The sequence below is a fragment of the Mastigoproctus giganteus genome, chromosome 14, assembly GCF_048544385.1.
Source record: "Mastigoproctus giganteus isolate SK-2022 chromosome 14, ASM4854438v1, whole genome shotgun sequence".
Taxonomy (NCBI): Eukaryota; Metazoa; Arthropoda; class Arachnida; order Uropygi; family Thelyphonidae; genus Mastigoproctus; species Mastigoproctus giganteus.
This window is the reverse complement of record NC_143588.1, coordinates 90,272,863-90,297,878: the sequence shown is the minus strand read 5'-3', so window position 1 is coordinate 90,297,878 and position 25,016 is coordinate 90,272,863. Positions and strand designations below refer to the sequence as shown.

Below are 25,016 nucleotides of genomic sequence, written 5' to 3'. Positions count from 1 at the left end.
GCAGATATGAAGTTTTCTGAGTAGTGCAGACGGGCTGCAGAGTAGCTCATGGTGTATTGTCGATGATATATAGGAATTTTTCTAGCAGGGATAAGGAGGTGATTATTCCCTTGTATAAGGCAATGGTCAGGCCACACCTAGAGTACTGTATACAGGTCTGGAGGCCTCATTTCAAGAAGGATATAGAGATGCTGGAACGAGTACAGAGAAGGGCAACAAGATTAGTGAATGGAACAAAGGGGTGCTCTTACGAAGAAAGGCTTAAGTTTTGCAAATTTCAGTGTCTGGAGACTAGGCACCAGCGAGGTGATCTGGTAGAGGTGTATAAAGCCTTGAATGGTTTGAGCATGCTCAATGCTGATGGGATTCTTCCTCTTGCTCAGAATAATCACCTGAGAGGGCATAAATTTAAATTGAGGAAAGATGGATGTAGGATAGACGTGAGGAAATTTGCCTTTAGCCAGCGGGTGGTTGGTTCGTGGAACAGACTTCCATCCCTTGTCGTGGAAGTTGATAGCCTAAATAAGTTTAAGGCTCAGCTGGACAGGTATTTCGAACGAACAGAGGGGTGAAGTGGAAGTGGTTATTTTTTATTTATTTATTTTTTTTTTTTTTGGCTGATGCTGCATAAGCTTGCTTTCTTGCATCAAATGCCCACCTTAACATTAAACCCTAACCTCAAACACCTGGCTGCACAGTGAGTTCACCATGGAGCACAATGTATGACTATTATCAGGGAAGAGGGGAATATTTTATGCAATAATGATAGATGGAATAGAACCAGGGTGTCTACCATGAGCAAAGGTTTGTGATACTGAAGAACAATTACCATCTTTTAAGGACAGAAATTAAGATATTTTATGTATGATGGTTGTTAATGATAAGCATAGGCATTCTGAGACAACAATTGTATTCATAATTTATTGTGCTGTAAACTTTTCTTACCCAATGGTCGTGTCAGAGTATAAACAAGATTTTTTTTTTTTTTTTTAAAGTCAGATGACATGTGATGCAAAACAGCAAACTTATATAGCATTAGCCAAAAAAAAAATTTTCACACATCCATTCACTCTAAACATTTGTCCAGTTGCACCTTGAATTTATTTAAGCTATAAACTTCCACAATAACAGATGGAAGTTTGTTCCAGCAATCAACTACTCACTGGATAAAGGCAAATTTCTACACATCTATTCTTTGCTCAATTTGAATTTATGCCCACTCCGGTTTGTAATCTGAGCAAGAAGAAGAAACCCATCAGAATTGGACCTGATCAACCCATTCAAGGCCTTATACACCTCAATCAGATCACCTCACAGGTGCCTAGTCTACAGACACTGCAATTTGCAGACTTAAGCCTTTCTTGGTAAAACCACTCCCTTCGTTCCCCTCACCAATCTTCATGCCCTTCTCTGAACTTGCTCAAGCAACTCTACATCCATCCTAAAATGAGGCTTGTTTGTTTGTTTGTTATTTGGTTTTTAGGAGCATTAGCAACTAAGGCCATATTGCTCCGGGGATATGCGGTGGTCATTCCCTGACCTTTCCGCATCCTCTGTATTTGGTGGTCACGGGCTCGAACCCCAGTCTGATCAAGAAGCATGTGCTATGCACTGCTGCTCCTGCCCACCTGGCTATGGAGGCACCCTAAAATGAGGCCTCCAAAGCTGTACGAGTACTCAAGGCGTGGCCTGACCATTGCCTTATACAAAGGGATAATCACCTTTTTTTCCCTATTAGCAAGATTTGTGTATATTATTGACAATACCCCATGACCTGCTCTGACAGCCTGTCTGCACTGCTCAGAAAGCTTCATATATGACTGAAAAATTATTCTCCTCCAAGGTCTTTTTCATTCTCCACTACCCTAACTGTAGTTCCAACAGCTGGTACATTTCTCCGGAGTTACTTCTACCTATATGCAGTACTAGGCATTTGTCAATGTTAAACTTCGGTTACCACTTCTCAACCCATCTACCCAACTTTTCTAGATTCTGTCGCAGTAGCACACTTCCATTACTATCATTAACAACCTGGCCAACCTTTGCATCATCTGCATAATTGGACATTAAGTCTGATATACCTTCATCAATATCATTGATAAATATAAAAAACAACAGTGGGCCCAACACCAGGGTTTGCCCTGGGGCAGTGGTGTCCAACCTTTTCCCATACGGGGGCCGTATTCAAAGTAAGATTTGTTTTGTGGGCAGCACAGAGTGTTACGAGAAAAAATCGTGTCACATTTTCTATATCTTGTTACTCGTAAAAGGAAGTTTCTATTTTCATATTACCATTTTTTTCTTTTCAAGCTATATATAAAAAAATGCAAATTCCCAGCACTTTTATGTGCAACAAATCTGTCAATGATTTATTTTTCAGATTTTATTAAAATTATAAAAATATGACTTATTTTTGTTTGTTTTTTTTAAATACTTTACTTTTGTTTCTGTTTGAAATGCTTCACTTTTGTTTAAAAAAAAAAAAAACTTTACTTTTGCTTTTAAATGTTCATTTTAGAAAATTTACAACCTGAAAAGGATCACTGCTTTTCAATATTAAGGTGAATAAATAAATATAATGATAAACCTAAAATTGAAATATTCGAAAATTTTATTAAGTACAATACAAAATAACATTTACTGGACAAAACTTAACATTTAATGAGCTGATTGAAAAACCCTTCAAAAACCCTTCCCTTTACTCCTGATGGTAGTTATATTATTATTATAATTAGCCATATGGTGCAAGGAAGCCTGAGGCTTTTGCTGCACCAGCCAAAAAAAAAAAAAAAAATTTCTGAGTTAACCCTGAGAGTTTTTTTTTTGGTTTTTTTTTTTTTTTTTTTTAGGAGCATTAGCAACTAAGGCCATATTGCTCCGGGGATATGCGGTGGTCATTCCCTGACCTTTCCGCATCCTCCGTATTTGGTGGTGACGGGCTCGAACCCCGGTCTAATCAAGAAGCGTGTGCTACGCACTGCTGCTCCTTCCCACCTGGCTACGGAGGCACCCTTAACCCTGAGAGAGAGAGAGTCAGAAATAGAAGGGAATCACCAAGAAAGAGAAGAACGATGATATCCAGCTCAGGACCCAGGGTGTACCAAGCCCATATTCACCAGATATGAGCCCCTGGGGGTAATCTTTAAGTAAATTCCACATCAGTACATTGTGTTCATTGCCACCTAGTGGTTCCTTTATCTGAAAGTTCTTAATGCACAAATAATAAGTACAAATTAATGCTGACGAGAAAGCTGCAAATCTGGGGTGAATTTTGAAAGTCTGGAATTTTGCCATGATAGGGAGTTTATGATGAGTTACCAATCTTACGCAAGACTCATAATGCAGATTTTCCTCATCGTGGCCAGTGCTTGTTAAAAGGAGAGACTGTTCTTAAGATATGGGATACACCTGAATAGAAGAGGTGTAAAGATATTTGGTGGTACTTCTGAGGAATTTGAGGCTACTGAGTTAGGTATATCAGGAAACTATCAGTTTGGGGTTGGGGGGATAGACAGACTATAAATTTAATGACAGCCATAAGCAGAGATGTAATTGATTCTTGTACTTCTTCATGCTCCTATTGTGACATGCAATAGCATGAAAAGTAGGATGTGGGATTACAAGACTGCTCAGGATCCACGGATCCACGCGGGGCTAGCGATTACATGGGCCTGTAAGAGGTACTAAAAGCACAAAAGGCACACATTTACAGCCACTCCACAACTTACGTAAGGGTTGCATTGCACAGAACTCTACATAAGTCGGAATTTCCCCCATGCTTGTGCAGCATTCGCAACTATGCTCACTGAATTGATTGAATCAAAAAAGAAATGTTCGACAAACATGTAAATAGCATCATCTATTGTATTTATTCAATTTTTTATCTCATGTGCAGGAAAAATTACAAAATCGTGCAATTTAAAAATTTTAAAATGATAAAATTACAAAAAAAAAGAGACAGGCATTATGTCAGTAAGTTTTAACTCTCGAGCATTGTTGCCAGAATCAACGTCTTCAGCTGATAAGTATGCTGCTGCAAAGGTTGAGGGCTGTGGAGATTTAGAAGGGGTCAGTCGCTCAACCTTACAAAAGAACATATTAATGGATGACTGGACAGTGGCTTTTTTTCTTTTCATCGTAGATTTCTTTGTAGCAAGCAAGCATATCATTCACCCCTCTGTTAACTTTTAAGAATTGTTCGCTGTCAGGATCCATCTTCTCAAACCTTGCCATTGCCAATGCAATTTCATGAAATGCCATTGCCATCTCTCTCTACTGATGAAGCGTCTTGGCTCATTTGGTTCATCTGGAGCTTCATCAGCATTTTCTTCTTTCACTACTGCTGCCTGCAAGTCAATAAGTTCTTTGTTAGATAATTCCTTCTCTTCTTCCTCTATTAACTCCTCATCTTTGTCATCAACCCCCAACTGAAGTAGCTCTGAAACCTTTACAACTTTATCTGTAACCTTGGTCCTTGAGGTTGTCACAGACATTTCTCAGATATGCCAGACAAGCTGTACTTGCTAGCTAGAAGTCTAAAACGCTGATGGAACTGATATTAAAGTGACACTCAAGTCAAGTGGACCCAATTTCGGCAAAGTCCGGATGGTCTGTGACAGCCAAATCCTCTTGGGTAATCCTGGGTACAACCCCCATGCGCAAGCACACTGTGGGTGACCACCCAGGTGTGAACCAATGTAAGCAGGGGTCGAGGTGTGGTGTCCACACCACATGGAGGAATGCCGCCCTCTGTGTTACCAGGCAATACTAGGTGGTAGATGACTCTCATCAAGCGGTGCAATACCAACACTTTGCTAATTGGAGGCTTGAAGTGGTGGAACCCATGTTTAGTCTCCAGAGCAAAGTTCCGGTCAGCCCTTCCCCATCTCTTCCTCATACAGTATGACTGATGACTTTTGAGGTTATGGTGGAAATTTGCCTTTAGCCAGCGGGTGGTTAATTGCTAGGACAAACTTCCAACTGTTGTTGTAGAAGTTGATAAGTTAAATAAATTTAAGCAGGAACTGGACAAACATTTAGAGGGAATGGTTGTGTGATTTTTTTTTTGGCTGGTGCTGCATAAGCTCACATGCTTGCTTTCTTGCATCATATGCCACTATTACTACTACCACATCATGGCGAGATCTAATCTTCTTACATTTTGAGGATACAGCTCTAAAACAGTGTTCGCAGGCCGGCTGCAAGTTAGTACACTGGACCAAACCTATTGGTAACTCTTTTGGAGGCTTCCGGATCAGCTAGTGTATAATCTTGCTACCTCTACTCTGCCAGACAGTGACTGGAGGGAGTCCGAGTAGTGTGTATGCGGAGGGCATTATCGAGGCCATGTTATGTCAAGGATCTGGGTATATTCTTACCATGTGTATGCTATATCCAAAAATTTCATTACTTCATACAGCACTTTTTCTTACCATTGAATACACCATGAATTGTCAAACTAATAGAGTAAGCTTATCTGTGAAAAGATCTAAACCTCCCAAAAACTTCCTAGTTCATTTCGCAAATATAAGTGGTCTCAATTCTAATCTCAACGATGTCCACTTCCATTTGCAGTCTGCCAAACCCCATGTACTTTTTCTGACAAAATCTCAGTTATCGGTTGATCCAACTACTGCTCATCTCACTTGCCCAAATTATTCGCTGTATGATTCTCAAAGGTGGTATTTTGTGCATATGTCCGTTCCGATATTCCCTGTCAGAGACTTGGTAATTTGGAATCCCCTCTTTTCAATCTTCTCTGGATTAAAATCTCTACTTCATTGTGTCAAATTCATCTGTTGTCTCTACTGTTCTCCCAACTCCACTAATAACTTGGAGCTCTTCAATTTCCTCTCTTTGCAACTTGACTTTCTCCAGTCCAACTTTCCTAACAGTGAGGTAATTTTCCTTGGTGATTTTAATGTTCACACCTCCAGCTGGCTTCCGTTTTCTAGTCACACGTTTTCTAGTCTCCCAACTCCACTAATCACTTGGAGCTCTTCAATTTCCTCTCTTTGCAACTTGACTTTCTCCAGTCCAACTTTCCTAACAGTGAGGTAATTTTCCTTGGTGATTTTAATGTTCACACCTCCAGCTGGCTTCCGTTTTCTAGTCATTAGTAATTGCAAAAGCCTCAGCATCTCAACCAGCTGGTTGAGATGCTGAGGCTTTTGCAATTACTAATGACCTTGCACAGATTGTTCATTTACCTACAAGAATACCAGACAATCCTAATCATACAGCCAACAACGCTTGATCTTTTTCTCACAAACAACCCTTCTAAGTACATGGTCGAAGTGAGTGGCACCTCAGATTACAACTTAGTGATTGTCTCTTCTCCAATGGAGCCTTTATCTCATGGCTATTCCCAACCTCCTGTTGTTTGGCATTAAAAGAATGCAAAATGGGATGACCTGTGAAATTTCTTTTCTTCTTTTCCTTCGTCGGACTACTGTTTCAAAACTTCTAATGTCAATGTTTGCACAGATTGTGTCAGTAAAATTATTCTATAAGAATGGAATCCTTTATCCCACACTCCACTTTAAAATTTCGTCCTTTATCTAAACCTTGGTTTTCCAATAAATGTGCTAAGGTCGTTTATTGCAAAACCAAGGAGAAGAACATTGCATATCGTAATTGGCTTGTTTCCAATTCTTCAGTTTCATATTCTGCCTACACCAAAGCTCGCAACAATTGTAAAGCAGTTATTAATCAGTCCAAACTAGATTGTGAACAGGATAAGAGTAGAAAACTTGCTTCTTGCCCTAATGGTAGCCGAGCATTCTGGTCTCTTGCCAAAGCTATTGGCCGCAACTTATGCCCATCTCTGCTCCCACCTGTCAAAACCAGATGGTTCTATTGTCGCTTCAGCCAAGGGCAAAGCTGACCTGCTAGCATCCCATTTTTCTTCCAACTCATGTATTAATGATGTTGATAAACCACCTCCCACCATTCCCAACATGCTCTATTCAATGCCTCCTGTGGTCTTCCGTCAAAAGGATGTCAGAAGGATTTTGACCAATCTTGATGCTAAGAAAGCTCCAGGTCCTGATGGTATTTCTCCACTTGTTCTCAAAACCTGTGCACCTGAATTTACTCCTGTTCTTTTCTGCCTTTTGTCACTTTCTTATTCCAAAGGTGTTTTTCCTTCTGCTTGGAAATTTGCTCATATCCAGCCAGTTCCTAAAAAGGGTGACAAATTGCTCCCATCCAATTATTATAGTCCCACTGCAATTACTTCTACTCTTCCTAAAGTAATGAAGAAATCAATTAACTGCCAACTCTTAAACTACCTCGAAACCTTCCATCTGACCAACGATCGCCAGTATGGATTCCGTCAGTGTCGATCCACTGGTGATATTCTGGCTTATGTTACCCATTTCTGGACAAATTCAATGGAAAAGTTCGGTGAAACACAAGCAGTTGCTCTTGATATCTTTAAGGCTTTTGATCGTATTTAGCATAAAGGTCTTCTAAAGAAGCTTCTATCTTATGGTTTCCCAACTGTTTTTTGTAATTGGTTATCCAGTTTTCTCTCTGATTGCTCACTGTCTTCAAACATCTCCACTAATGCTTGTGTCGCCCAAGGTTCAGTTCTTTCCCCCCACTCTTTTCCTCTTGTATATTAATGACTTTCTTCCATTGACTGGAAATCCTATCCATAGTTTTGCCGATGATAGCACATTGCATTCCACTTTCCATTTTGAGAAACCTTGCCCTGCTCAATCAGCTTCAACTTCTCGAATATCCGCTACCAATTCCTTAAATGCCGATCTCCAGGTAATTCTCTAGTGGGGCAAAGACAACTTAGCTGATTTCAATCCTTCTAAAACTCAGTCTTGTCTTATATCTCACAAAAAAGGATTCTTTTGCTCCTATGCTTATCTTTGGTGACACTCCAGTTTCTAGGCTAAATAATATCTCTCTTTTGGGGGATTACCCTGACTTCTAATCTCTCTTGGCACAAGCACATTACAAATATTGCTTCCTCTGCATCTAAAAAACTTGGTTTTCTCTTTCGCTCTCAGCATTACTTTTCTTCCAAACAGCTGTTCACTCTGTACAAATCTCAAATTCGCCCTACCATGGAATATTGTTCCCACATCTGGGGCGGTGCCCCCAAAACCTCTCTCAGGCTTCTAGATTCCATTCAGAAAAGGGCACTTAGGTTAATTAATGACTCCTCTCTAACAGAGTCTCTCCACTCGCTGTCTCATAGATGTACTGTTTCTGCTGCATGCCTTTTCTACAGATACGTCCATGGGCACTGTTCTTCTGAATTGGCTTCTATAATTCCCACTCTCTTTCAAAACAGTCCGAACACGTGCCGCCACTAGCCAACATCTATTTACCGTCCAACTTCAAACTCACAGAACCAACTTTTCATCTTCCTCGTTTATTCATTCAATTGCCGTTTTCTGGAACAACCTTCCTTCATACATATTTCCTGAAAATTACAGCCTACAGAAGTTGAATTCTAATGTCACACAAATACCTTCTTTCGTCTTCTCAACCTCCAACCCAAGAATGGGACCAAGTACTATAGGTTCTAATACCTCTCGTGTTTGGGGTTAGCATTAGCAAAGGCACATGATGCAAGAAAGCAAGCTTATATAGCATCAGCCAAAAAAAAAAAAAAAAAAAAAAAACCATTATTTCACCCATCCATTTGCTCCAAATGTTTGTCAAGTTCTGCCTTGAATCTATTTAAGCTATCAACTTCTAAAATGACAGATGGAAGTTTGTTTCAGCAATCAATCACCCGCTGGCTAAAGGCAAACTTCTGCACATCTATCCTACAACCAACCTTCCTCAATTTGAATTTATGCCCTCTCAGGCAATTATTCTGAGCAAGAGGAAGAATCCCATCCACATTAAGCATGCTCAAACCATTCAAGGCTTTATACACCTCAATCAGATCACCTCGCAGGTACCTAGTCTCCAGACACTGTAACTTGCAAAACTTAAGCCTTTCTTCATAAGAGCAACCCTTTGTTCCATTCACTAATCTTGTTGCCCTTCTCTGTACTCGTTCCATAAAAAATTTTCATAAAAAAAAATATATATATATATGATAAATGTATGATTTATGCAAGATATGATTCATATATGACACTATGACTGAGTCACCAGATGTGTTGCAACAAGTCAAAACTCACTGCTAAGTCACAATTTTCCAAACTTCAGTCCCCCATACTTTTTGATTACACCTTGTATGTATATATGTATGTACCCTATTTGGTAGATTTATTTTATTTATTTATTTATTTATTTATTTATATATAATATCTTATATAAGTTTTATATTATATGTGATATACTTCCATCATGCTTTGTGTTCCAATCCAAATTTACTGTTTTTATTGTTATTATGTAAAATAATTTTGCTATAAAAATTCTATCCAGTCACTAATTGGGACTCAAAAATGACAATGAATTGCCCTGTTAACCACATTCAAAATTTATAAGAAATTAAAACTGATTCTGGAATAACAAAACTGGTACAGACAAGCTATTCATTTTGATTGGCGTTATTTTGTCCATTTATGACCGGGGTTCGAGCCCGTGACCACCAAATAAGGAGGATGTGGAAAGGTCAGGAAATGACCACCGCATGTTCCCTGAGCAATATGGTCTTAGTTGCTAATGCTCCTAAAAACCAAAATAGTGACTGGATAGAATTTTCAAAGCTCCCTTGTTTATAACCAGCAGAGAAATGTCCATGTAAGATGAATGAGATTATTAAATTAGTTATTAGATTAATATGTACACAGGCATAAAACACTCTCGTATCCAACAGCCCTTACAACATTAGTTAGCAAAAAATGACGAACTCACCTAGAATGCAGCTGCATAATCTATTTAATCTCATGCTAAATTAGTCAGAATCTAATGTATAAATTTTCCTAAATTAAAGTGTGTTATACATGTGTATAATGGCTAATTGATTTTCAATAGCATTAATGTTAAATATTGTTAACTAATTTGATAAAATTATAAATTGCTGATAGGATTATCTTATTATTATATGTATGGGATACACACACATAACACATGTGTGCATATATGTGTGTAATATATGTAATATTGTATTAGTAAAGTGGCTGCCTCTATCCAAGTAACTAGACAAAGACAAATAACTTGAGGTTAGAAGATGAATACAATCAAAATAGGCACTTGAAGGATAGGGATGATTATTAAAAAGAAATTGTACTTAAGCCATAAATATTTCACTTTGAGCAGTTTCAAATTCTACAATTAGGTGCAACAGAATTCCCTTGTTACACAAAACAATTATGGTTTTGTGTAACAAGGGAATGAAGTACAGTCGCTTTTTTAGAAAACATACAGGAAGAATCCAGTATATGGTAGCAAAATAGTCTCAATTTTATTCAAAAAGTGATCCCAAATTTAAATAAAAAAGAAAAACACAAAAGAAAAGTTTTAAAAAGTTTGAAACAAAATACAGATATTGTTATTGTAATGGCTGATCAAGACACAAAACAGTAATCATGGATCAAGTGGATTACAATAATAAGGCTCTGGAATTACCCAGAAATAATAATACATAAAAAACTAACCAGTGAAATCGTTCTGGAATCCAAAGTAAATTCTTTGTTAATTGAATAGTTCAAAATAAGAAAATTGAGAAAAACTTACTGGAAATTACATGCTTCCAGATGCCGGTTAGCAGAGTTTTATGAATTAACAAAAGTGCATAAATCGAATAATCCTTTTTGTCCAATTATTCCCACATACAACTATCTAAATATATAGCTAATATTATTAAACCCTTGGTGGATAAATCCATCAGTTCAAGTGTGAAATTTATCTGAATCATTAGGGAATTAAACATTTATAAGGAATAAATATTAGTATTATTTGATGTGATGTCATTACATATTTACACGCATTATGTACTATGTAAAATCAGCATTGGAAAAAGACATTGGATTCCATGAAAGAACAAACTTAATATTACTGACATCTGTAAAGCCATAAACTTATGTCTTAACGCCACCTTTTTTGTCATTACTACTACTACCATGTATAAACATGTATGCAGGTTGACCATGGAGTCACCAGTTAGCATCCACTTGGCTAACTTAGTTACGGAAAAATTAAAGAAAGGAATAAGTGTTCAAAGTGAGGGGCATCCACATTCCTTCATTGAAACACCTCTTGATTTGCCATAATTTCCAGAAAACAAAAAGATTATCTTAAGTATCAGAACCAACTCTTCTTTATAAAATTTACTTTAAAAACAAAAGTGAGCAGCCCTATCACTTTTGGATATTACAATACGTAGGAATAATCGGACTATATATACCACTGTATATAGAAATGTGTGCCAGTTAACTGAAAGAGACTATTCTACCTGTCATGCACCAGCACACAAGGGTAGTACAGAGTGAGCTTTAATGACCAGAGCCTGGCTGCACTGCAGTAGAAGGGAGGATAAATAACAAGAAATTAATAAGACGTTCCAAAGTCTGAGTGTGTAGTTTCCCAGAATGAGTCTCTGACAGATGTGAAATTATGGCCAATCAAGAGGATGAATACAGACAACACCCTCCAAATGATACGTAGCTTCCATCCAATTCTATGCAAGGATGTATCAGAAAATTGCCAAGATCCTTAGAAGTATAATATCCAATGTAGACAGATACCTGGTAAAAAATTACAAGCGATTTTCTCTCCAATTAAATTCCCCACACGTAAAATGTTTACAAATGGAGTGCTTTATAAAATCATATGTTCTGAATGTGATGCAAGATCAAAAGATGTCTCAAAGATTAACTAGCCAACCACGAAGATGCTATTCATAATACGGACTTTGGTTCTACTATTGCTAACTATGTATGGCAACAGGTACACTATATAAACCCCCTAGAAGCAGGTATCATCAGATAGAGGACCACTCACCTTGACTACGGTCAAGGTGAGTGGTCCTCTAGGTACCTTAGATCACAACTTGGTGATGGTCTCTTCTTCAATGGAGCCTTTCTCTCATAGTCATTCCCAATCTCGTGTTATATAGCATTACAAGAATGCAAAATGGGATGATCTGTGAGATTTCTTTTCTTCTTTCCCTTGGTCGGATTACTGTTTCAAAACTTCTAATGTCAATGTTTTCTCAGGTTGTGTCAGGTACACCATATAAACATAAGGGATGGAATCCTTTATTCCACACTTCACCTTAAAATCTCATTCTTTATCTAAACCTTGGTTTTCAAATAAATATGCTAAGGCTGTTCATCAAGAGAAGAATGCTGAATATAGCAATTGGCAAGCAGTTATTAATCAGTCCAAACTAGATTTCGAACAAGCAAAGAATAGATAGAAAACTTGCTTCTTGTCCAAATGGTAGCCGAGCATTCTGGTCTCTTGCCAAAGCTATTGTCTGCAACTTTTGCCCATCTCTGCTCCCACCTCTGTCAAAACCAGATGGTTCTATTGCCACTTCAGTCAAGGGTAAAGCTGACCTGCTAGTATCCCATTTTTCTTCCAACTCGTGCATTAATAATTTTGGTAAATCACCTACCACCATTCCCAGCATGCTGCATTCAATGCCTCCTGTGGTCTTCCGTCAAAAGGATGTCAGAAGGATTTTGATGAATCTTGATGCCAAGAAAGCTCTTAGTCGTGATGGTATTTCTCCACTTGTTCTCAAAACCTGTGCTCCTGAATTTACTCCTATTCTGTGTCACCTTTTTTCACTTTCTTATTCCAAAGGTGTTTTTTCCTTCCTCTTGGAAATTTGCTCATATCCAGCCAGTTCCAAAAAAGGGTGACAAATCCCTCCCATCCAATTATTGTCCCATTGCAATTACTTCTACTCTTTCTAAAGTAATGAAGAAATCAATTAATCGCCAACTTTTCTAGAACCTTCCATCTGATCAACGATCACCAGTATGGATTCAGTCACTACCGATCCACTGGTGATATTCTGGCTTATATAAGCCATCTATGGACAAATTCAATGGAAAGGTTTGGCGAAACTCAAGCAGTTCTCTTGACATTTCAAAGGTTTTTGATCGTGTTTCACATAAAGGTCTTCTAAATAAGCTTCCATCTTAGTCTCCCAAATGTTTTTTTTATAACTGGGTATCCAATTTTCTCTCGCATCCAACATCACTCGCTTGGTGCGAGTGATGGTAGATGGCTCTCTGTCTTCTAACTTCTCAACTAATGCTGGTGTTTCCCCAAGGTTCAGTTCTTTCTCCCACTCTTTTCCTCTTGTATATTAATGACCTTCTTCCATTGACCAGAAATCTTATCCATAGTTTTGCTGATGATAGTACATTGCATTCCACCTTAATTTTGAGAAACCTTGCCTGCTCAAATAGTTTCAACCTCAAATATCCACTACCAATTCTTTAAATGCTGATCTCCAGGTAATTCTCCATTGGGGCAAAGATACTTAGTTGATTTGAATCCTTCTAAAACTCAGTCCTGTCTTATATCTTGTAAAAAAAAAATTCTTCCGATCCTATGGTTATCTTCAATGACCCTCCGATTTCTAGGCAAGATCATATCTCTCTATTGGGGATTACCCTGACTTCTAATCTCTCCTGGCATAAGCACATTATAAATATTGCTTCCTTTGCATCTAAAAAATTTGGTTTTCTCTTTTGCTCTCGGCATTACTTTTCTTCCAAACAGCTGTTCATTCTGTACAAAACACAAATCTGCCCTACCATGGAATATTGTTCCCACATCTGGGGTGATGCCCCCAAAACCTCTCTCAGGCTTCTAGATTCCATTCAAAAAAGGGCAATTAGGCTAATTAATGATTCATCTCTAACAGAGTCTCTCCACTCTCTGTCTCACAGATGCTCTGTTTCTTCTGCTGCATGCCTTTTCTAATTCCTGCTCTCTCTCTTTCAAAGCAATCGGAACACATGCCACAACCAGTCAACATCCTTTTACTATCCAACTTCAAACTCACAGAATGAACTTTTCTTCTTCCTCATTTATTCATTCAGCTTCCATTTTCTGGAACAACCTTCCTTCATCTGTATTTCCTGAAAATTACAATCTACAGAAGTTCAAGTCTTATGTCAACAAATATCATCTTTCACCTTCTCATCCTCCAACCCATGCATGGTACTAAGTACTAAATACCTCTCTTGTTTGGGGGTTTCATAAAAAAACAACAACAACAATGTTGGCTAGATGCTATGCACATCAAATGAGAGAAGCAGAGAGAAAATTAATTAACAGAGATAGCAGTACTTGCATTCATCTGACTTGAATCATTATTACTGTGACATGAAAACATTCAATGGAAAGAGGGGAGGTATAGCAACGAACAAATACATGAAGTGCTTGAATATTATAATAACCATCATGTGGCATTACACAGTTCACATGGCAACCACGTAACTCTGTACTGGTACTAGAGGAACACTATAATTATTTAAACACTTGCCAAACATGAAGCAAGAAGACAATGTTTAACTGATGAAAGCTTCCATGTATGCCTAGGTGGTAGATGACTCTTGTCAACCAGTGCAATACCACCACTTTGCTTATTGGAGGCTTGAAGTGGTGAAACCCATGTTTAGTCTCTAGAGCAAATCTTCCGGCATCCCCCCCCCCATACTTCTTCAACCCATGCGTGGTACTAAGTACTATAGGTTTTGATACTTTTAGTGTCTGGGGTTTTCATAAAAAAATATATATATATTTTGACACAGTGGATTTCAACCCTTAATTGTAAATATCACTTTTATTTTATTAATACAACTTTCATCATACAGGGTCTACAATTTTAATATTTATATTTTGTCATTTTGCACTTATATTAGTGAATAAATGTATTTCCACAGAGTGTGGTCAGCACCTAATACAATTAGAATGTTAAGTTATTTCAGTTGGTACCACCAAAAAAATTTCCTTAAGCACTACCGTTGCCTGCAAAATTAATAATTGCAAAAAAATATATTCAACAGTGGATTCATGCTTCATGTTTTTGCATATTTCTCTAACATGTAAAATCATGTTCTGTGTAAAAATCATATAGGAATAATTACCCCTTCCCCAAGATTCATTTGTGCATATTTATTTCATATCTTAAATAAATCACAAAAGCATATTCACTTGATGGAAGTTTAAATTCTTCATAGAAATGCACAAGAATTATCTTATTGACTGGAAACAAAGATGAATGCCTAGATCTCTGGAAAAATGCAGTCAACTAGTTAAAAAGATAGACTGTTGCCCAGATGTAATATGCATATATATAGATAGTATTCCTTTTAAAAGATGGATACATTCTCAGAAAGTATAACTTAGCCTGAAATTACTTAAATCAAACTATGAGGTGTGGCAATAACGTTCCCAGACCAGTGCAATAAAAAGAACACAAAGCAAAGGAGCTCAAAAATGGTTTTATTTTTATTCAAAGTAATCATCACCTGATTGAATGTAGTTATTACAACATTCTAAAAGTTTCTGAAGAGAGTCAGTGAAGGCATTTAAAGAGATTATATTCTGTTTGGCACTTACATTTTCTTTATGTCCTCAACATCTTGAAATCGATTCCACCTTTGGAAAGAGGAAGATGTCCGCTTGTGCTAGACTGGGAAAATAGGGTGGATGGTTGATCTGTGTAATATGTTTCTTTGTCTTCCCAACAAGCTAGATAATCTTGTAATAACTGAAAGTAAAGTGGAGGAGAAATTGTTGAATATAAACACAAGAAAGACACCTGGGGTGGATGGGATCTATCCAATTATATTAAAGGAGGCAGCAAAGGAAGTAAGCAAACCCTTAGCCATAATTATGAGAGCTTCCTTGGACTCAGGTGAGGTACCCATAGGTTGGAGATGTGCAAATGTGACCCCAATTCACAAAGGAGAATCAAAGGCTGACACAAGTAATTATAGACCTGTGAGTTTAACTTCTGTTCCAGGAAAATTAATGGAGGCACTAGTTAAAGAAGCACTGCAAGATCATCTAGACAAGACTTCAGTTATAGCTCGGACACAGCATGGTTTTGTTAAGGGAAAGTCTTGCCTGACCAATTTGATTGGATACTATGATACAATCACAAAAGAACTGGATGCAGGGAATAACTTTGATATTATATACTTGGATCTTAGAAAGGCTTTTGATACTGTTGCACATGGAAGACTACTGCACAAATTGGAGCAGTGTAGCATTGGAGGCAAATTGCTGCTATGGATAAAGGGGTGGTTGAGGGGAAGAAGACAGAGAGTGGTAATCAATGGACACTGCTCATCGTGGGCTAATGTTACTAGTGGAGTCCCACAGGGTTCAGTGTTGGGTCCATTATTGTTTTCTATATTTATAAATGATATTGATGATGGTATATCGAGCTTAATGTCCATGTTTGCAGATGATACAAAGGTTGGCAGGGTTGTTAATGACACTACTGACGCTATGCTGCTGCAACAGGATCAGGAAAGGTTGAGCAGATGGGCTGAGAGGTGGCAAATGAAGTTTAACATTGACAAATGTAAAGTACTACATATGGGAAACAGCAACCCCAGAGCAACGTATCAAATCTGTGGTACTACACTGACAGTGGTAGAGTATGAAAAGGACCTGGGGGTAATTGTGCAGGCAGATATGAAGTTCCCTGAACAGTGCAGATGGGCTGCAAGAGTAGCACATGGTGTCTTGTCAATGATATACAGGAATATTTTTTTTAGCAGAGATAAGGAGGTGATTATTCCCTTGTATGAGGCAATGGTCAGGCCACACCTTGAGTACTGTATACAGGTCTGGAGGCCTCATTTCAAGAAGGAGTAGAGCTGCTGGAACGAGTACAGAGAAGGGCAACAAGATTAGTGAATGGAACAAAGAGTTGCTCTTAAGAAGAAAGGCTTAATTTTTGCAAAAATTACAGTGTCTGGAGACTAGGCACCGGCGAGGTGATCTGATAGAGGTGTATAAAGCCTTAAATGGTTTGAGCATGCTCAATGCTGATGGGATTCTTCCTCTTGCTCAGAATAATCACCTGAGAGGGCATAAATTCAAATTGAGGAAAGACAGATGTAGGATAGATGTGCGGAAATTTGCCTTTAGCCAGCGGGTAGTTGGTCGGTGGAACAGACTTCCATCCCTTGTTGTAGAAGTTGATAGCCTATATAAATTTAAGGCTCAGCTGGACATGTATTTCGAAAGAATGGAGAGGTGAAGTGGAAGTGTTTTTTTTTTTTTTTTTTTTTTGGCTGATACTGCATAAGCTTGCTTTCTTGCATCATATGCCTCTACTAATGCTAAAGTGTAGAACGGGCAAAGGCATTTTTGTGCAACAAGTACCAAATACTTTTCTCTCAAAATTGTGACCCCACTGGGAAATGTGCTTCAACCGTCTTTGAAGCACCTGGACACAGAATGCAGCATTGATTCCCTTCCCCTTCAGGTACAAATTCCTTGTGAATCACTCCCTGTTTGTCAAAAAAACACGATCAGCATCATCTTGATCCTGGACTTCTTTGAAAATTTTTTTGCCCTCAGTGATGACTTTGAAATTCACTTCATGCTCTGACACTTCTCTGGGCTATACTGAAACACCCAACATTCATCTCCAGTGACAATACAGCCAAAGAAATTAGGATTCTTGAAAAGGCTGGATGACGTCTTTGCATGACGATGCTCTTCACTGCTTCTGCTCATCCTCATGGATGAGCAGAAGCAACAAACTTTGCACAGACCTTCCTTTTACCTAAATCTTCATTCAGAATTTGACAAATCATCTCCTTATTCATATCCAACTCATCAGCCATCATTCTGAGGGTCAAACAATGATCTGTTACCACAGTTTCCTGGAACTTTTGCAACTCTGTCCTCATTTTGAGAGGTTGGTGGATGTCCACTTGGGTCATGACAAACATCCTCACCTGTCCTTGAACCAATTATACCATTTGAACTCACTGGTACGACTTAACACTTTATCACCATAAACAGTTTTTAACATTTCTGTTGCAAATTTTCCCAGTTCAAAGCAAAATTTTATATTTGTTTTCGTTTCTCCATTGCAAAATCATGACATAGAATGTCAACACCATTAACAAAACTGGCAACCTGTAAGACTACTGGGCAATCTCTGTACCACCACCTGTTGAAGGAAGTTTGAACTACAACATAGTACTTCTGTTTTTTTGTTGTTTTCTGAACTCATCAACCATGTCTGTAACAGCATTAGTCCAAAAGCTTTAATGCTACACCTCATATTTTTCCATTGAAATAATTAGCAAAAACAGAGGATGTGAGATGCCACCCACTTATAATCTGAAATTCTGCCAATTCATGCCAAACATGTAACAAGAAAATTCCATGAAATCAAAGGACACTATCCTCATATTAACTTGGACAGGACTCGAAATTTTGTCACAGACCATTCTTTTTCTATACCATTACCTGTGCTAATGCTCACCTTGCCAACTGACTTTGGTATTAGAAGTGGCAAATGATGTAAAGAAACAAGCTTAAACAGTATCAAAAAAAAAAAAAATCCACCCAACTTATCTGTCCATTGCCTCTAATAATTTAGATGTCTTCCTTAAATTTATGTAATTTATGTACTCACTTCCACACTTTCACTCTCTGGCTGAGTCAATCCTTCAACCATCCTTTTCAATTTATGTTCCCTCATGTTTATTGTTTGAGAAAGAGTAAGAGTGCCATCAGCATTTAGTGTACTCAATCCATTTTAAAGCCTTAAACATTTCAATTAGGTCTTGCTGCACAAAAAAAAAAGTCCTTCACAGTAAGAGTATCTTTTGTGTCTGATTAATATTGTTGCTCTTCTCTACACCTGTTCCAACAAATCCACATCCTTCTTAAAATTAAGGTTTCCTGCATGCAGTACTCAAGATGTTGTCTAACCACTGCCTTATACAATAGGATAATCACCTCCTTGTCCTTGCTGGCAAAATTCTTGTATATCATTGACAGAATCCCATGAGCTGTCTTAGCAGCCTCTCTACACTACTCAGAGAACTTCATGCCAGCCTGTACAATTACTCTGTGTCTTTTTCATTCTCCACCAACTTGAGTGTGGTACCACCTAACTGGTAAATTATCCTTGGATTATTGCGGTCCATATATAGTACCTTTCATTTATCAATTTTAAACTTCAAATGCCACTTTTCTTTTCACTTTAACAGTGAATATGCATTTGGCAGCAAAACATAACTCAAATGTTAACAGCTGGACCCTGCATATTAGCTATATGCCTAGGTGTATTACCCATGTGATGAGCAGTTTTGTGGTCCCAACTTTTCTTCATACAGTAATCCTTAATGAAACAATATGAAGTTTTCCAATCCAGGTTCTCAAATAAAAAGTATAAAAAATCATAAAAAAATTATAATTTGCAATTCACAAGATTAAATTTCAAGATAAGAGATGCCAGAAGGAAGTTTATTTATTATATAACACCAATAGGGATGGTCAACTTGTACTTGTGAAAGAAAAACTGAAAATCAGTGACCAACCCTGAACTATGGCAAAGCAACATAGTCTAAAAAGTTTAATGTTATTGTTGGGACTTTGCCCTTTCTTTAACCTATCAATCTATATAATATTCAAAAATTAATTCAGTTAAAAATGCTTAAAATTTAAGAAACTGTGTTACTCTCGTGTTTGTAGTCAAGAATATGAAACTGCATTTCCACATATTCATTCATTCATTTTGTTCAGTATTTGGGCATATCTTATTTACTTTTGTGAACTATGATTGTTGTGTTTAATTTATTTTCCTAATCTGTTGTGTTATTTGTTAATTATGACATTTATTTCTATTGTTTAACTCACTCACTGATGAAGCAAGATAAAAATGTGTGCACTTGTTCAGTGTTATTAGTTAAGTCATGAATTTGATGATGGGTTGTTTCTCTGTGTGCATGGTTGATTATAATACATTGCACTGTTAATATGTAGATGACAGTGCTTTTTTTCCTACATAATTATTTATCCCAATGTGATACACTCCAAAGACCACAACAAATTAGCCCAAATAAATATTTTCCTTCATTTCAAAATGAAGGAAACAACACAGTCTCTTAAGACTGTGTTGTGTGTTATCATCTGCTTATAACAATACTGTTGCTGAAGAATTCTGAAACATTTCTAAATTTCTTGAAAATAAAAAGAATTATGGTGAACATTCTGTACACATTTTTTTTTTTTTTTGGTTATTTTATTTTTTTTTTTTTAGGAGCATTAGCAACTAAGGCCATATTGCTCCAGGGATATGCAGTGGTCATTCCCTGACCTTTCCGCATCCTCTGTATTTGGTTGCCGTGGGCTCGAACCCCTGTCTAATCAAGAAGTGTGTGCTACGCACTTCCACTCCTGCCCACCTGGCTATGGAGGTGCCTTCTGTACACATGATTGATTACATAAACATATACAGGGTGATTCACCAGTGCGACAAACTTGCAGGAGGTGTAGGGGGCACAAAGACGAATCGGAATCACATAGCATTGCAGGGTCCGAAATGCCTTCGTCATGCAGTAGAGGACGCTGAACAGGAGGTCGTGTGAACAGCGATCCCGCTGGAAGTCAGCATTTGCGAACCGGTTCCCGAGGCAGTAGGATGGACAAGTATTCAAACGTTGAACTGGCCGACATGCACCTCGCGTATGGAGCTGCGGACTGTAACGGGCGCGCCGCTCTGCACTTGTACCAAGAATGTTTCCCGCACAGGCGTGCTCCTCATCATATGATTTTAATTGTATGATGAGAAGGTTACGTGAGACTGGTTGTTTCACGAGAGGTACCATGAATCGAGAGCGAACGACGAGGACGCCAAACAATGAGATGTCCTACGTCTTGCAGAAGGCAATCCGAGTACGAGTACTCGAGCGATAGGCCAACGATTGGGTATTTCCCAATCCACTGTATGGAGGATACTGTCAACAAAAACCAAATGAGTTCATATCCATTCTAGGAGAATCTACATCCTCCCTAAAGTGAGGCCGCCAGACCTGCCTAACCATGGCCTCATACAAAAGGATAATCACCACCTATACCTGCTAGAAAAGTTTCTATATATCATTTCGTGTCTGTTCAGAATTTCGTGTCTGATTGCACAATTACCCCCAAGGTCTTTTTCATTATCCACTACCGAGTGTAGCACCACACAGTTGATGTCACTCTGGGGTTACTGACTCATGTGCAGTATCTTGCGGCACCTCCGTAGCCAAGTGGGCAGGAGAAGCAGTGTGTAACACATGCGTCTTGATTAGACTGGAGTTCGAGCCCGTGACCACCAAATACGGAAGATGCGGAAAGGTCAGGGAATGACCATCGCATATCCCCGAAGAAATATGGCCTTAGTTGCTAATGCTCCTTAAAAAAAAAACAGCAGTACCTTGCATTTGTTAATGTTAAACCTCAATTGCTATTTCTCAGCCCATCAACCCCATTTTTCTAGATCTTGTTGCAGTAGCTCACCCTGATGACTGTCGTTAACCACCCTGCAAACATAATCTAAAGATAATACTTAATATCAAATTTCATGTGCACATAATGAATTTGTTGTATTCAACGTCACACGTAAACAGACTAAAATCATTTTCTAAGATACTATAACATTAAAATTATTTCAAATATATACTTATATATATGCACAATTAGACTAGACAAAGACAGTAGCAAATTTAAAATTGAGAAAGGAGTTCGACAAGGAGACAATATCTTTGAAGTTATTTACTGCTGCCCTTGAGGAAGCTTTCAGAAGATTAGACTGGTCGCAGAAAGGTATCAACTTGAATGGAAAGTACCTAAACCATTTATGATTTGCAGATGATATTGTGATCATAAACCACAATTCCGAAGAATTAGAGGAAAACCTTATTCAGTTATGCAGTTAGTAAGGATTTCGTTCTAATGATGAATATGGCTAAAACAAAAGCAATGATGAACAAGTATGCCACAGAAAGGGATATAATTGTTGAAGGAGTAGAAATTGAAAAGGTGGATTCATATTTTTTTTTTTTTTTTTTTTTTGGTAGTTGTTGGCGCATCGGCCTCTGTGGCCATATTGCACCTCCCAAGGTTTTTTTGCAGTACTTTGATCCAAGCCCGAGGCGGGAATCGAACCCGCGACCTTTGGGTTGCCGGGCAGGTATTTTACCCACTCGGCTAGCCCGGTCGGCCATGGATTCATATATTTATCTTGGACAAGTCATTAGCTGTAACAATGATAAATGGCTAGAAGTGAAGAGAATAATAAATTTCAAATGTATATCATCACGGCTGGATTTAAAATTGTTATGGCCCTAAGCTATAACATATATTAGGCCCTTCTCTCTTACAGTTAACATGTGAAAATATTAAGAAAGGAATTTTTAAGATGGACAAAGGCCCCTTGTAATGTGAGGCCTTAGGCTGTAGCTTGTTTAGCTTATAAATAAATCCAGCCCAGGATATCATTCAGGAAATATAGTCACATACTGAGGAACAATATCCCAATTTGAACCAAGGTATACTCGCCACCATGATTTATGGAAGTGAAACTTAGGGAATTCACCAAAAGAATGGAAGAGAAGCTGAAAAGTATACAGCGAAGAATGGAACAAATTATATTAGGAATCAGACTTTCAGATAAGAAGAGAAACACATGGATTAGGCAGCAAATACAAGTAAAGGACATTCTTATCAAAACTAAAGAACTGAAATGGACTTGGGCAGGACATATAGCTCGAAGACATGATGACAGATGGACTAAGAAAATAACAGAATGGTACCCAAGAGGAGCTAAAAGAAAACCTGGAAGACAACAACGGAGATGGATAGATCAAATTCAGGAGTTCAAGGGTAGTAAATGGATGGCCACTGCACAAAACAGAAGGTACTGGAAAGCTGCTGGAGAGGATGAAGAGCCGTCGTGCCTGTAAGCAATTCAAAGGATGGCGTTGGAATCAATAAATAATTTAATAATAATAATATGGTAAGTTTCACATAAATTATCCATAATCCTATATAGTTATATTGTATTACTGAAAATTAAATTATATTTGTTATAAGCAGAAACACTCCTATAAGATATTAAAATCAAGTCAAAGTCGCAAATCGGAGGTTCTAAGATAATCTCACGCCATCTGCACAATTTGTTAACATTATTACTGGCACTCTACAACTATTTACAGTAAATTAATTGCTTAGATCATACTTTTTAAAACACATTAAGCATAATGTTCAGTTAATTTACAAGTTAGTGCATTTGCATCATTTCTGTACTTAGCCAACTGCATAAGTAGTTATAAATTGGCATCAATAAGTATATCTCATATTGTGAATACCTTCACAACGAGTTGGCATGGTATTGCACTACCTCGAATAAGTAACGTTTCACAATTGGAGAAGACTTGTTACTTATTCTCAGCGGATACCATACGGCACCGTTTCGGAGCTTATTGGGTCCTCGTCAGTGTATCGGCAGGTACCGTGGTGTTACCTATCCCTTGTTACTTATTCCCAGCAACACTGAGAATAAGTAACAATAGTCTTCTCCTATGGTGAAGCGTTACTTATTCGAGGTAGTGCAATACCATGGCAACTCGTTGTGAAGGTATTCACAATATGAGATATACTTAATGATGCCAATTTATAACAATTTTTAACTACTTATGCAGTTGGCTATGTACAGAAATGATGCAAATGACTAACTTGTACATTAGTTAAAACTATTTACGTAACCTGAGGCTTTAGCCCTAAACTATACCGTAAGCATAATGTTTAGGTAACTCAATCTATCTGTTAATGTGGCACAAATAATAAGTTATTAAATAAAGTTAACAAACCCAATGCAAGCAGCTGTAAGTCCAACAACACCGGTCCCTGATCCAATATCTATAACTTGTTTCCCTCGTAATATTGTATGTTCCGGTGAATTCCTATTGATTTTGTCTAAATACTTGGCTAATACAAGTCCAGCATCCCATACAACGCAGCCTACATCGCCTTCATCACACTGGTTAATTTTAAGAGTTACATCTCTACTTTCTAATTCTATTTCTCTTACAAACGTTGCTGAAACATCTGCATCATCCATTACTGCACAAAACGTAAGCCTCGATTACAATATACGCTGCTGACACATGCTACAAACCGAAATGTTGAAAGCGAAGGCGTCGTTCATCAGTTTCAATTAAACAAACAAATATTCACATAACTTCCCATAAAAAAAAAAAAAAACATTATCTATTAGAATCGACTGACATCTCCCAAAATTAATGCATCAATATTTAAAATTTTATATTCTATAACAGAAACCTATAACTAAATAAAAACCTAACTGTTTTTGTCAGAAGAGTCAATCGAACCGCTGGAAAGCTGCCTTAAGTGCCATCAATACCAAGATAGCTCTAAACTGAACATCAGGGTTTCAGTCCCATCACAGGGACTCGATAAAAACGAACCCTAAGAAAAGTCCTTAGTGTGTCACTAGAAACGGGAATGAGGGTCGTAAGGAGTACTAATCCCAGATTATCATACCAACTGTTTGGCACCACATTCAGGGTAGTAGAGAATGAAAAATTCCTTGGAGAGGTGGGGTAATTGTGCAATCAGATATAAAGGTCTCTGAGCAATGCAGACCCGGATAGCTCATGCGATTTCGTGAATGATACAGATGAACTTTTAGCAGGGATACGGAAGTGGTTATCTTATTGTACATACAACTAGTGGTCAGGCTGTATGTTGTGTACTGCATACAGATTTGGAGGTCTCGTTTTAGGAAGGATGTAGATTGCTGGAACTGATGCAGAAAAGGGTAGCGAGATTGATGAACGGAACAAAATGGTGCTCTTACCAAGAAAGGGTAAAATCTGCAAATTGCAGAATAAGTACTTGTGACGTGGTTGATTGAGATGTTTAAGGCTTTGAATGGATTGAGCAGGCTCGATGTTGGTGGCATTTTTCCTCTTGATCAATCTACACACTTAAGGAGGCATAAATTCAAATTCAGAAAGGTTGATTGCAAGTAGATGTGTGGAAATTTGCCTTCAGCCAGTGGGTGGTTGATTGTC

The 25,016-nt window shown here is 37.9% G+C and overlaps 1 protein-coding gene across 1 annotated transcript in view; it reads right to left on the bottom strand.

The window, feature by feature from the left end:
- LOC150075339 (protein N-lysine methyltransferase METTL21D-like) overlaps positions 1-24,110 on the bottom strand; it is a 54,056-nt gene extending 29,946 nt beyond the window's left edge. Inside the window, exon 1 of the mRNA XM_090388453.1 lies at positions 23,790-24,110. Coding sequence (XP_090244579.1) covers positions 23,790-24,040 — 251 coding nt within the window. The 5' untranslated portion in view covers positions 24,041-24,110. The remainder of the gene's footprint in view (positions 1-23,789) is intronic.
- Positions 24,111-25,016: the final 906 nt, after the last annotated feature.